The following is a 14,748-nucleotide window of genomic DNA, read 5'->3' as shown; positions in this document are numbered from 1 at the left end:
AGGTCACAGGTTTATCCCATTGACTGAATATGAGGACTGAACTGAGTGTCCCCTGATGTTCCAAACAGGAAGTACCCGCTGGCTCCAAGAAGCCAAAACCCCATAGACTTCTACAGAGAAATAAACAGCTGTTACTCATTCTATTTATCAGAAAAACCATTCTTGCTCTGATACCTTTTTTAACATGTTCTTGATGATCCTGTTTTTTTTATTATATTTTTTCTGTAGTTTAAATTCTTCAAGAAATAAACTGACCTATCACAACCTCATTAAAAGTGAGTGGAGCCTGCCGGACCCCACAGTTCTCAGATACAGTCAATAGCTTTATCCAGTTTGCAATTTCACTTGATTTGATTGATTTAATGCTATCATGGACTTTTGAAGAAAAAAACAGAGGAAAAAAATTCAACAGTGTACAGAGAGGCAGAAAACCTGTAGGATTTAGACTAATGTTGCTGTCCAAGGTTCCTTTTGATTAAAGGACAAATTTTGTCTGATCACGTGGATCTTCAACACTTCTAAAATGCTTACTGTCCTTTATCTGGAAATATTGACTTGAAGAAGGTTTGATACAAGTCAACTTAAAAGGATTAGAGCTTTGACATTTCAATGAACAAAATGTAAATTTTAAGGGAAAGTTATACTTTGATTTACCATTATTTGTTCATTTCTTCTTTTTCTAACCTATAACTGTCTGCTCTTCAGCCTCTGGGAGCTCATCCCCCGTCCTCATTAAAGCACTGGTATCTTCCCGATTTCTGCTGTCGTATTAAATAGAACAGAATTTCCAAACTTTTCTTAACTGAACTGGAACTGGAATTTGTGTAACCAGTGATCAAATGATCTCAGCCTCTAAATGAATGCTGCCTCTCCTACTCTCATTAGGCCCAAAACTGCCTTCCCTGTGCTGATGAATATTTAAAGAGCTCATTGGATAGAAATGATGAGCTCTCAGCTCATCATATGAAACAGACAGAAGACATTCATGCTTCGAGATGGTACTTTTATCTGGATGGTGATGGCGCCAACGATCCTTTGACATGAACTCATTTCCTTTAGCTGAGCCTTTCAAAGGTTCTGTTTCATTATCAACCAAAAATCCAAGTGTGGATTTAACAGAAAGAAATTAGGATTTTTAGGTTTCAACTGAAAGGGAATGTGAAGAAAACAGCATTCAGTTCATCACAGAGGAAATAAATCATGCTCATGACACCATGTGTCCTTTATGGATCTCAAGAGACAATCAGTTCTTTAAAATGATGACAAAAACATCTCTTTTGAAGTAATTGATTGTATTGACATAACAGTAAATGTGGTGGTCAGGTGGGTCTCAGTGTCTATTTAGTGTTGCCAGCTTGGAGGGTACCATGTTCTAAAAAAGGAAAAATGCTGGAATAGACAGGATGGTTCCAATGTAATCACACAGAGGAAGAGGCTGTGAAAGCAGGGGAGGCAACTTTCAGCATTCCTCTAACGTTTGCTGTCATCTACACATACCCCCTGTCTTTAACTTTAGTGGCTACTGCCCTCACGGGTGGATACGTGCTGTCTGCGGGGCAAACCTGTATGGGACCCATAGAGAGAAAATGTTCATGCACATTTTTTTTATTGGTATGCTGCAGACAACAGATTGTAATGAACACAGGTGAGAAGCAGGTGTGTTGTAAAGATTTGTCCCATTTTCAATATCCCCAAATCCTGCGCACTTCTCAAGGAGCCAGTTAGTGATGTTCATGTAATAAATCAGTGCTTTTTGTCAGACTGTTATTCATGAGGAAGTTAAACGATTAGTGTAGTTTGTGTGGAGTTTCCTACTGACAAGTTCCACATGCACAGTGTGTATGTGGAACTTGTCAGTATGGAGCCAGTGCTCACACCTTATAGCGACTAGAGTGTGGTGTAAAGGCACCGTATGACAGCCTCATCCGTACGTCATGAGTGCATCCAACGTGCCTGACAAATACTTTACAATACGCTTACCACACGCACGACAATGGTACGTTCCATTAACATGTCATCCCTTGAGGTGGTCGTACAAGAGAACTGCAGGACACACCTGTGCTCCCCATTAGATGTGGCTGCTCCCCTCTGCGAGGAAAAAGAGAGTCAAGGAATTGAATAGATTCTGCTTATTCAGAAATACCCAGGAGTAGGGATGGGTATCGTTAAGGTTTTAACGATACTACTACTCTTGTCGATACTGCTTATCGATCCGGTATTTTAACGATACTCTTATGGATACTTTTTGAGGATGAAAAATAAATAAATAACAAATTAAAAACATAAAGTGTTTTATTTACTCATTATGCAACAACATAGTTTAAAAAAAAAAATACTTTATACATGATAATGTTACAATACAAAATACCATAGTTCATTTGGCAATACTTGTATTGATTCAAAATGCTGTCAGGATATTTATTTAATTATTTAATTAAATTATTTTTATTCTTTATGAGTGTGATGTTTCCTTTGATCTTTTGTCCATTTTCCACCACCTTGAATAGACTTTTCTGTCTGTCAAACACCCAGAGTTAAGATGAATGAGATGATGGAAACAGATTCACTTTGATGCAGACTCCTTTCTATTTTTTTTTTCTTTAAATCCAGTAAACCCAATAAAGTATTTTAATTTTATGGATAACAATAATTTTTTTATTAGCAAACAGCTGTTAGTTTGTCTGGAATCATAAGCGGTGAGTCTAAGCCCCGCCCCCGCGTCTCTACCTGTTCGTTGTTTTCCTCTGTGTGCAACCCCCCCTCCAGCGTGTTCTACACAGACAGCTCAACATACGGTCATCGTAGCAGCAAGGTGACAGGATAATAGGGGCACCCTGACACAAATGTAATTAATTTTACTCGGAAATGGGTGGTTTTAGTCTAGGGGGATAAAAGGATTTTTTTGGGAGGGTGTTCATGTGTCCCCTACGAGATCCCCGCTGACTGTCTCTCCAGAAAAACGTTCCGTCCCATAATAGACTCTGGTCGCCGTTCATAGCTGCAGACACGCCCCTTCGCGTGCTCACGCTGCTCTATTCCTCCTGCTTGCTCGCTCTACCCGACGATGTTAAAGGCATCACGACAATCTGAGAACATGATAGTTATTTTACAAAAGCACAGAGAGCCGCAGCCCAAGGAGGAAAGATCTGCATTTTAGACCGTTTAGCTCTTTCACCATCGTATATCTTTGGTAGCGTTCGTGTGTGCGCGTGCCGCGTACTGTCTGAACAACAGCCCTCCCCCCCTTGCACACAAATTGCCAGACAGACCTCTCCTCTTCAGCGAGAATAGCGAAATTAATGTCATCATTAATTATTAAAAATAATTGCCTTGGTGAGTTAAATATGGCAGATAACGTTTATATCTTGTGGGACACGAAAAAAGCGACTTCTCCTGTACCGATAGCAGATGTCAGAGGTCAGATCTTAACTATACAGCGGTCTTGAAGAATGTTGCCCGGGGCTCGTTCAATACCGGGGCTCGGTACCCATCCCTACCCAGGAGCATCCTGGGCGATGGAGTTTCATTCAGTTTGTTGGATCTATGCTGACCATTCAGAAGAGAAAACTTTCTTTTTTAACGTTCCAAACCCTTTTTTCTTTCCAAAGACCATAAAGTTGAAAGCTGAAGCTCGTTTGGATCTTCTTCGACAAGTGGGAGTTGCCGTGGACACCTGGCTGAAAAGTGCCATGAACCAGGTGAGTGCTAACTGTGATAAGCTGAAAGGAATGATGTGAATGTTGCAAACACTCCCTGAACCAACGGGCGCTGTCTCTGCGCGTGCTGTAGGTGATGGAGGAGCTGGAGAATGAACGTTGGGCCAGCTTCACTTCCCACGGTCCCTCACTGTCGGTGAGACACTCCCCCTCAGAGCTTTCGCTTTCTTGCCAAGTCAACGCAGAGGAGCCTGTGAAAACATTTGGAGCTGCAGAACTGAGCCTCCTTTTAGCTGGAACCTTTTTAGGCCACAGCGCTTTTTCTTAGTTCTTCTGAAGTTCTCACACAAACAGCTGCTGTTCAGCTTCATCCATTCATGTGTTAGAGCACAGACGCTCTTTAGCACTCAGCGGCACCAGATTTCCTTCTTGACTGAAAGAGTTTGAAAAACCTGACATTAGTGCAGATGATCTAAAGCAGAAAATAACTTTGCTTTGACTTGGCTGGATGGTTGGAGCGACACGCCTTCAGTTATGATTCCAGTCTTTTTTTCCTGCTGTCTCCGTCTGCCTGTTTGTGTTGCATGAAGTTACGTTCTGCTTCAAGGAAAACATTATTCATCAGCGTAAATTGAATGAAAAACCAGATTGTAGTTAAAAAATAACTTCTAAGGTCACATTGCAAATTTAAAGGAAATATCTAAAAATTGAAGAAGAAAAAAGTAAACTCAAAAAAATTGAAAATGTACATTTTTTGAAATCTTGAGTGAAAAAACTATGCATAAAAAACTGTTATCAAATGATAAATCTTTGTAACAGCTGCTGTTTGGTATTTTTCCAAACTTTGGGAGCATTATCACTACTACACAGACCACAGTAGAGATGACATTGGCGGCTCCAACAACAGACATTTTAGAGACTTTAACCTCTATCACGCTATGTCAGTCATGTCCTGATAGCCAATGGGCTGAAAGCCCCGCCCCTACAAACATTTAGGATCAACTCCAAAAGTCTGAATTGAAACTGTAAATTAAGGACTGAAGGTAATGGGGGGGGGGGGGGGGGGCAAAAATAAAAGCTGAAAATAAGAAACAGCAGCTGTTCCAAATATTATTCTTCATTTGGTAAAAGTTTTAGTTTCACAGCTAAGTTTAATTTTTCTTTTAGTTTTAAATATTTATTTCAAGTTCACAATGTGTTCTCTCTAGCTTAAAACTGTTTTCAAATGTTCGTTTTTTCTTCTTCCAAGTTAACAATCTGTTTTTCAAATTCTCTTCAAGATGATCCTGATTTGACCTCATCCATGATCTTTACAAACACATCACTGCACTCCTGTCTTAGTAGGTCAAAGGTTGAACTGCAAACTCTCATCTAAATGTCTCATCATTACATCATATTCCTTCTTTGAGATAATTTCCAAGTTTGGGATGAAAAGTCTCCTTCTGAGGGAAATAGACGGTAAGATCAGGCCTGAAGTTTAACCTTCCTGTCCTCTAGAATTACCGACACTCACAGACTGCTGCTTTACCTCATGAATATTTAAGCAACAGTAAACTGAGTGTTGGTCTGAGTCGTGCACATGTTTATGTTTTTCAGTGCTGCACAAGTAAACTGCAGATGCTTCATTATTCCAGTGAAATATATCTAAAAATTTCAATTAATACTTATTATTTATAATTTTGTTTAATTATTATTTATTTATTTTTATTATGAACACGTTATTAGTAACATTTCAAAGAAAACAACTTTTAATATAATCTTATAACAGAGTAATGAACCCAACAAAAAACAACAAAAAGAAATTTAAGAAATAAAATAACTAATTAAAAGTAATATATTTAAAAAATTTAGTCTAATTGTTTAGATATCTTCAGATGAAACATTTATTTTATTTTTCTAAAGAGGACAAAATAAATTGTTTAAAATGAAGTTTAATCTTCAGAATTTAAGTTTCTTTTTTTCCCTCCACATCTACTCTACAGAAGGGAAAGATTTTTCCGGGTCAGCGCTCCTTTATCTTCCCATCAGAGGTGAAACATGTTCTGGTCCATCAGTCGTTTGACATTCTGCTCACATGATGGTGCAGATATCACCCAAAAAACTGAGAGATCCTGAATATGGGGGGTGGGGGAGTCTTTGTGCAGATAAATGAAAGGAGCGAGGATAAAAGATGGAGTTATGCACAGCAAGATGGAGCATTAGGAAGACAACTACTGAAGGAGGGAAAATGGAGTTGAGGAGAGAAGAGGTGGGAGGGGTGAGGAAGAGTCGTGTCAAGGTGAGAACGCGGAGGTAAAATGGGAGGCGGAGGTGACAATGATGAGGGGCTGTGAAATCAGAAAATAGGCTGAGTGAGATTTTATTTCAGGTTCTGATGCCTGAAGTCTGTTTTATACTCGAACAAAAAAACAAATGAAAAAATTTCTCTTTGTGTAACCAACCAGTCAGATGCTGAGATCCTCTATAGCCTCACTTCTTCTACTCTTATTTCTGCAAACCTTCCTGTTCCTTGTGGCAATAATCGTTAGTCCCATCTTTAGTGGATCCAACACAGAGAAACTGGATTTGTTCGGTTGTTATTGAGATGAACGCTGGTCATTTTACTGCAGAAATTCTCCTGATAGAGCTTTGCTGTAAAACTGAATGAGAATCATGTGATGCAGCAAACTAACTAACCAACTGAGGAACCAGAAGGCACTAAAACCTGCACACAAACCAAAGTTAAAGCACCAGAAAACCTAATCTGAAGTATACATACATTTGACCTCTAAGTCTTTAAAATGAAAGCAAAATATATATTTAGTGTACATTTCTAAATTAAACTTTAAGCTAAGAGGCTGCAAATGTCTAAATCTCTAAAAAACAGATGAATAAAAATATTGACTTGTTAGCTCACATCTGGACTGAAGAACACTCCGGCTTTTGAAAAACTTTTTCCCCTGCTTTACGATGACAACCAAAGGTTATTTAAAGTTCCACTTTGAACATCTTTTGAAAGTATTACCGGTGGTCTTTTAATTATCATTATCATATTATTTTTGGGTTATAAATCGCCTAAGCCAGAAAATACATGCAAGAATAGATTTTTCATGTTGAAAGGTAAATCATAACAATGAAAAAGATAACAATCATAGACTGAATCTTAAACTGCACTCTGAAACTTTTTTAGCCTTACGAAACATAGAAGAAATCTAGTGTATGAGTCCAACAGATGAATAAAAATAAAGATAACCATAAAGAACATGGCAACAGGTCAACTACATTCTTCACATCACTTTAAAATATTACATTTGTTAAATTCTTCATTCCCTGTGTCGCTTGGGAAAAATTTTGCCAATCCCTGCAGAAGACTGGGTGGTGCTTCTGCCGTCTACTCAATACTGATACACACACATACAGCGCCCTCTACTGGCTCTTGCTACTTATTTAAAGAAAAAACACCTCGCATATAAGTCACACATAAGTATGTCGCCCCCGGGCCAAACTATCCACACAAAAGAACACAATTAATACTCTGAAAATAAAAAGGAAAAAAGAAAAACCTGTGTCGTTTTCTAGGACATAGTGTCTGCAGAACAGCAGGAGTTTTTAAGAAATTCGCCTCTGAGTTGGGGGCGGGACTGTTGGTGCGAAGAAACCCCACCCCCCTTTACTACCCCTCACTAAGAGCTCTCTGTTTTCCGTGCTCTCCCTTTAGCGTACAACCCATCAAACCACCAACCTAACATTACCAGTGCAATAAAAATGGCGAGTGTTATCGGAGCTATCCAGCCGTACAGTTTGGATCCAGATCTCTGCTCAGACAAGGAAAACGTGGCCATACATGGATCTAGTCGTCTGTAAGCAGATGCATCAGAATGGAGCAGAGCAGGGAGCTTGTGGCCTTTTTCAAATGGAATTTTTTCCTTCGGTCCTGATTCACAACGATTTGAATAGAGAAATATTTAGAAACGGGATTCTAAGCTTATTGTTCTTTATGTATGTCCTCCATTATCAGAAACATGCCAAAATAATATGCTAGGAACACCAAAAACACAGTTTTCATCGGAATGGGTCTTTTTACAAACTATGAGGGATTTAGAACTGAACTATAACTGCTGCTATACTATGGTTAGACACTGTGAACAGCAGGGAGGCAGAATCATTAAAACTGAGATTAAACAAAACAAGACAGAAAATGTAAAGTAAAAAGTCAACTGGCCTCACAGCCCTTAGACCAGCTTGAAGGTTTACATTTCTATTTTAGAATAAAACGGAGGAGATGAGACTTAAAAACTGTTGTTTAGTTCTGCAGACGTGGAGAGTTTACCCTGTAAACAGAAATGTGATGACGAAGCACGAAAGCTTTGGAAAGACGCACACAAACACACTCTTTTGTTACTGGGCAGGTCAGTTTGCTGTGTGTGATGGATCTTTCCATTAGCTGGGTCACATGATCTTCATCTAAGCCAGTGAAGTTCTCACAGAACAAAGGGGGGGCTACAACATCTGAGAGGCAAGTACCTCCCCACCTTTCTTCAGGAGAGCTGAGGGGAGGAGGAGGTGAGGGCTTGTCAATTCAGGTGAAGGACGCAGATGAACTCTCATGGTTGAACCTGCTAGAAGAGCGCAGAGTCAGACGTTCACCGTGATGTTAGACTGTTGTGAAAGTCTGGATCATCTGAGCTGGAGGACCGTCCTCTGGTTGTGACCGGAGCTCTTTCAGCTTTTCTTCTGTGTGTGCGTCCAAAGGGCTCGGTGGACTTGGAGCGGGAGGAGGGCGAGGAGGGGGAGGAGAACATGGAGGTTTTTGACGACAGCAGTTCCAGTCCTTCTGGAACTCTCCGCAACTACCCACTAACCTGCAAAGTGCTTTATTCATACAAGGTATGACCAGCTCTGAGACACACGAGCTGCTCCCTCTGTGTTCTGACAGGAAGACACCTGTTTCCCTTTAAAAGTTTTATGGATTAAGTACTGCTATTACTAAAAAACTGCTGGTTTGTAGTAGTCAGACATGTTAACTGCATTCCAATAGGAAATACAAATAGAGTGGTCCCTGATTTGTCTCAGGAGTTACATTCTAAAAATAACCTCTGATAGATGAAATCTGCGAAGTAGTCATCCTTAGTTTTTACAATAATTACACGTGTTTTAAGGCTTTATAACCCCTCAGTACACACTTTATACACCTTTATCAGAAACACACCAAGGTTTTCATTAAACAAAAGTTTGTTTCAAAGAAACAAAGTCCACAAAAGCTTCCTAGATCACCTTTATTAAAGAAATATCCACCATCAACAAGCAAACAATTTCTTTATTATTTAATACTAAAATTATTTATTTACACATATTTACTCTGTGTCAATCAATAAGGTAAACAAAGCAAAAAGACAGCAAACTGTTTGAAATTAAAGTCAATACAACTTTAGAGTTTTTGTCTGTTAGTCTTCTTTAGGTTATCTCTATATAATGTGTCTGGTTTCTGATCAGTTTTCGCCATTCACTGCTGGCTTCTTACATTGTTTGGGGAATTTATATATAGCTAAACTTACGTGAAGACAATGTTTGCAAATGCATACATGGTTTGTCTTTTGTTAAAAAAAAATGATAGACGAAATTCCACAAAGTTGTCTTTCAGGGACTGGAAGTGTAGGACCCAAAATGCAGAAAGCAGGGGCTTGGTGGCTGAAACTCAAAACATTTAATAAATAAACTTAAATATGACCAAAACCATAGCGAAACAAGAGGGTGACAAAGCAGATGACCAGCCAATTAAGACTGGAAACCTAGACCTGGTGCGACTGACAGAAGGAAAAAAGAACATGATCAAAAACATCTCTGAAAAACTAAACTAAAGTCCTCAATCTTCATCTGGTCATCTCTCTTCCCCCCCCCCCCCCCCCCAAGTATGAAAGATGATTTAAGGCTGTAAATCCCTCTCTACACTCTTTATACCCTTAACTAAAACAAAAACATTGTGCTTCTTGTTTAAACTTTCAAAGTTCAAAAATTTATTAAAAAATAAGTCCAGTGTCATGGAACGATCTGCATGCATGCATTCTGGCTGTACATGAGACACGACACATAAATCAGGCGCACACAACAAAGCATGCACTAAAAAATCCACAAGACTGTGAGAGGTGAACCACATGGCAGAGAGGGACCACTGTCAGATGAATCTCTGCATCCTGTGACAGTGAGAAGAAGTATTTTTGCCACAGTGTTGCATCGTTTTTACAGGAAACTTTATTCAGTAGGACTTGAACGGTCAGAGCAGACCTCAGTCTTCTCATGACAGGTTTTTAAAAATCAAGTTATTGAAATTTTATTGCTCATGTCAGTCATGAAACTCTATTTTCTGACTTTCCTGCCTCTTTGTTATCTCTGAAGGCCTCTCAGCCAGACGAGTTAACGATTGATGAACAGGAGATGCTGGAGGTTATTGAGGATGGAGACATGGAGGACTGGGTCAAGGTGCTCACTTCTTTTTTCATAGACATGGACCTGCTTTGTGTTTTCCACAGCCGCTTGTCGTTGCCCTTCTCACTCTGACCTTTCGCACTCTCTGGGTTTCTCCAGGCCCGCAACAAGACGGGTCTCGTGGGTTATGTCCCTGAAAAATACCTGCAGTTCCCGACTTCCAACAGCCTACTGAGTATGCTCCAGTCCCTGACCACGCTGGACGCTCGCTCCCACACGTCGTCCAATTCAACGGAGCCAGAGCTGCATGCGGTCTGCGTCAATGGAGACACAAACAGTAAGCAGCTGGAACATCTTCGAAAGCTGCACAAATGCACACATTTTTCCCCTTTTCTTGTCATTGCTCTGTGAAATTCAAAACCACCAATTTTACTCAGTATTGTCTTCTTAATAGTTACTACATTCACAGTAAATTTCCACAGTGAAAGACAAAAAAGACAATATTTGAATTTAGTGGGAACAGAATTTGGTTTATTATTTTGTTTTAAACCCCAAAAGTCGCTTTGTGTCTGTTTAAGAGAAGAAAAATCTATGTAAAACTGTCAAAAGACGACATCTAACACGAGTTTAACTTTCCAAAGTCAACAGAACTGAAAGGCCCTGAAGTTAGAAGTAACGTTTTTTTTAGAAATTCTTGCTGCCTGACACAAGTGTATTTGGACGCTTTTTCTGAAGGCTTTTTGTCCCAGGATAGCCTGAATGACAGAATAACTAGAAAATCAGAGCGTTTGTTGATTGTTCTTTGCTTGTTTCCGCTGAGGATATAATAGAAAGAGGCCCACAAGAAAAACCTACCAATAACCATCTAATATTTTGCACTTTCTATTATCTTTTATTATATTTCCTAATAACCCAGTGACATTATCTGAGAACTAGAGTGAGTGAATGTGATATCATCCATAGAAAAGGATTTACCTCCAGCTCCATTTAAATGAAGTCAATTCAGTTGCCATTTTTCATTATACAGACGCCGCCATATTGGAGCCAGACAATATCAGTAACATCAGTATTGGTCAAAGTTGGTCTGAGTCAATGTTTCAATGGAAACTACTCTCACCAATCAGGAGAGAGCTTATTGGAAGTCCACACCCCAACCACTTGAATGCAGGTTACATGAAATTTATCAATCAAATGTTTTGAACGGCTGACACCTACTTTTATTGGAGCATCTGATTAGTCATTTTATACTTAAATGACTTGGACGACAGCAAAAAAAGAAAATTTAAAAAAAGGGGATTATTAAGAACATGTTAAAAAAGTATCAGAGCAAGAATGGTTATACTGAAAAATAAAATGACTAAGTATTAGCTGTTTATTTCTCTACAGAAGTCTAAGTCTGTGAAGTCAGTGGGTACTTCCTGTTTGGAATGCCAGTGGGGAGGAGTCACTCAGTTCAGTTCTCATATACAGTCAATGTTTTACCCCCTGTGTTGGTGAAATAAAACTGTACAGTACAGGAAACAGATGAACAGCTGTAAATCTGAAGATGAAAGTTTTCTTTCTGTTGCCATGGTGACCTTCTGTCTCTCCGTGTTTGTGTCCCATAGCGGCGTTGTTCGTCCGCGCGCTCTACGATTATGTCGGCCAGGCCGACGAGGAGCTCTCCTTCTCTGAGGGCGCCGTGATCCGCCTGCTGAGCCGGGACACCCAAACCGACGACGGCTTCTGGGAAGGGGAGCTGAACGGACGGGTGGGAGTTTTTCCTTCTGTCCTTGTGGAAGATCTCACAGAGAATGGAGAAGCTGGTGGGGGAGCGCCACATGACAGACAGGTACTGTAACCACCTGCACCCCAAAAAACACTCACGTATATCATACTCCATTGTTTCTGTACACATACTGGCGGTAAATTGCTGTTTGTTTGGGAACTCTAGTTTCACTCTTGAGGACGTCCAACCAGCCTGAACGTCTCTGCTTTTAGCTTTCCCTGTTCTGCTACATGTAGGTTAAACCAGTGGTTCCCAACTTTTTTCAGGCCACGGACTGGTTTAATGTCAGACAATATTCTCATGGACTGTTGTGTGTATGAGGCTGAAGTGGGCATTGGTTTTTTTTTTTCTGCTTCCAGTTTCTCTTAATTTCTGGAGGTACGGTTTATCTTCATCTTCTGTAAAACATCTGCAGCTGCTATAAACTTTATTTGTACTTAGGATTTAGTGCAGGAACCACTTTAGGAAACAATAAACCTGCTGTTTCAAAAGGCAAAGCCCCTTCCGGTTACTGTAACATTTTTATGACTAAGGGTATATTCAGACTGGACTCGTTTGGTCCGCTTAAAATAAGACAGAGTTTGTTGTTCCCCGATAATCCACCCAAGTGGACCCTGGTCCGGTACCAGGAACCACTCTCAGACCCGTCTATGAACGTGGTCTCGGTTTGTTTCTAAGCTTCGTTTCTCTCTGAGATTCCTCAGTCTGAATACAATCCATTCTTGGAGCGGATCAACTGAACCAAAACGTCCACCGTAGCCAAAATAAACAGATTAGGATGTTTATACACCAACATCAGTTTTAAATGTAAAGCAAAGATTGCCATGTTATCAAACACAGAAAAGAGTTTAACTGTTTATTTGTTAGAATGTTTATTTTAACACAGCTGAAAACTCTTCTTGCATGCTTTTCTGTGTCTCATTACGTTTCATGAGCCCAGCGCTGCTGTGACGTCATGCTAAAAGCTGCTTTGTAGTTCCTGAACAAAATTCTCTCAACAACAATGTCCTAACACCACAATGATGAGACACAGCAACTATGCAGGCTCATCAACACAACTTTTAACGCGACACACATGGCTTCTCACTGTTTTCCCCACAATCTTATCTAAATGTCATAAACACCTAGTAGCACCTTCTTAGCTGTCTTCTTGCCAGTAACTGTCCTGCAACATTCCTTTAGCAGACCAAAAAAGCAGGTAAAAAGCTTGTTGAGCCCGACGTTAATACAGACGTTTAAAAAATCGTGAGCAAAATATAAAGATTGAATGAACTAACGCCAGCAAGGACTGCAAAGCGCAGGACTTCCATCTTTTCTGGCTCTAGTTGGATTTCCCCGCCCTTGTAATTCCTGACCAATGAGTGAAAAGATTTTTAGTCACATGGTTTTGTTTACAAGCTTTGGTTTGAATCAGGAAAGGCTGCTTAACGGCAATACACACCAAACACAAGATTCAGGACTCAATCCGGAACAAATTAAGCAGACTTGATCCGAACCAAATGGGTTTTTCAGTCTAAATACACTCTAAGAATATGAATAAAAAGGTTAAACTGTAGGTTGTGTTTTATTTTTTTTTCTCTGTGGCCAGGTCCCATTCACGCCCATTGAAATGGGACCACTTTGTTAAAGCGGTTCAAACACAGAGACACTGTCAATGATTTAAATCAGACAGCAAGAGATTTAATGAAGCTAAACAGGCAACAAGAAGTTCAGAAAATGATGAAGACTCTGATCGTGAGCAGCTTTTACTCTTACAGTGATTCAACAGGTAGAGGAGTATTCCAAACAAAAACAAAAAAAGGTTTATTTGTTCTGAACACTGACATTATTCCAGTTGGTCTCATTTGGGCTGCCTGTGGTTTGCTTTTATTAAAAAACCATCAGATGATGTGTAAGAGTGTGTACTTTAACTAAATACAGCTCACAGACATCATCTATAGAAACGAGGGTAAAGGGGATGTTTGGGGCATAAGGAAGCTTCTCAAAGGAGAAGAAAACCCAAACCTGGAGTGTCATCCGCTGTGCCCCCATAAGCCACAGCTTCCCCCCCTTCCTGTCTGCTGTCTGGCTGATCTGTCAGCGGCGGTGCAGCTCACAAACAGCCATGTTCCTGCACTCTGATGAAAAACACGCCACGACAATTATAAAAACGCTCTTATCTGTGGCCTAAAGAGAGGAAGGATGCAGCCTCTCCCTTCCCACAAGCCTGTAGACACAACACATCAAACAACAACTTTTAGGATCTTTAATGTCTTATTAGGAGGTTATTGTAGTTCAGAAAGTCTTTTAGATGTTCTCAGGAAGTGAGAAGATTAATCTGTGTGGTATGCCATACTATACGGATCTCATTAGACCCACACTGCAAAAACAGGCGCCTTAGAAATTAGAAACTAAAACTACGATTATTTTCCCTATTTTGATAAGATTATTTATTTCAAACAGTCCAGTTCTCATTACTCTCAATGGTGCAGACTGTCAGAAAGAATAAATTGAAGCATTCTAGCACATGTTTTAAAAAAACAGTGGTGCCATTTTTAATTTTTGGCACTGGCACCAGATAAAATCCAAACGACACCCATTCAGCTGGTCAGTTGGGGGAAATAAAGTTGCTTAAAAATATTTGAAATGCTCTTCAACACGTTTCCATAGTTTACAGTGAAGTCAAAAGTCGGTTCTAACTTTTATTTGACCTTTTTTAGATTTCTCCATCTGTAAAATTGCAGTCGTCTCTGCTGCCTCTCCCACTGTACGATCAGCCTCCCATCAGCCCTTTCACCAGCCCGGAGACTTCCACCCCCCCTCCTCTGCCGCGCTCCCCCTCATCTGCACTCAACGGGGAGCACAAGCTTCCACTGCCTGCAGCATCGTACAAAGGGCAGCTGTCCTCTCACAGTAAGACGCACTAGCAGCTTTCATCTGAAG

At 40.1% G+C, this 14,748-nt stretch overlaps 1 protein-coding gene across 2 annotated transcripts in view; it reads left to right on the top strand.

Moving 5' to 3' along the window:
• The window catches only part of fchsd2 (FCH and double SH3 domains 2), a 62,780-nt gene that overhangs the window by 42,372 nt on the left and 5,660 nt on the right, over positions 1-14,748 (top strand). For both annotated transcript variants that reach the window (XM_011482766.3, XM_004075794.4), the window contains 7 exons: positions 3,609-3,698; positions 3,790-3,852; positions 8,388-8,522; positions 10,029-10,112; positions 10,218-10,395; positions 11,666-11,889; positions 14,526-14,718. In XM_011482766.3, the coding sequence (XP_011481068.1) occupies positions 3,609-3,698; positions 3,790-3,852; positions 8,388-8,522; positions 10,029-10,112; positions 10,218-10,395; positions 11,666-11,889; positions 14,526-14,718 (967 nt within the window). The remainder of the gene's footprint in view (positions 1-3,608; positions 3,699-3,789; positions 3,853-8,387; positions 8,523-10,028; positions 10,113-10,217; positions 10,396-11,665; positions 11,890-14,525; positions 14,719-14,748) is intronic.

This window comes from Oryzias latipes, chromosome 13, assembly GCF_002234675.1.
Source record: "Oryzias latipes chromosome 13, ASM223467v1".
NCBI classification, from domain to species: Eukaryota; Metazoa; Chordata; class Actinopteri; order Beloniformes; family Adrianichthyidae; genus Oryzias; species Oryzias latipes.
The sequence above is the reverse complement of the archived record's forward strand: the minus strand, read 5'-3'. Positions and strand labels throughout refer to the sequence as shown.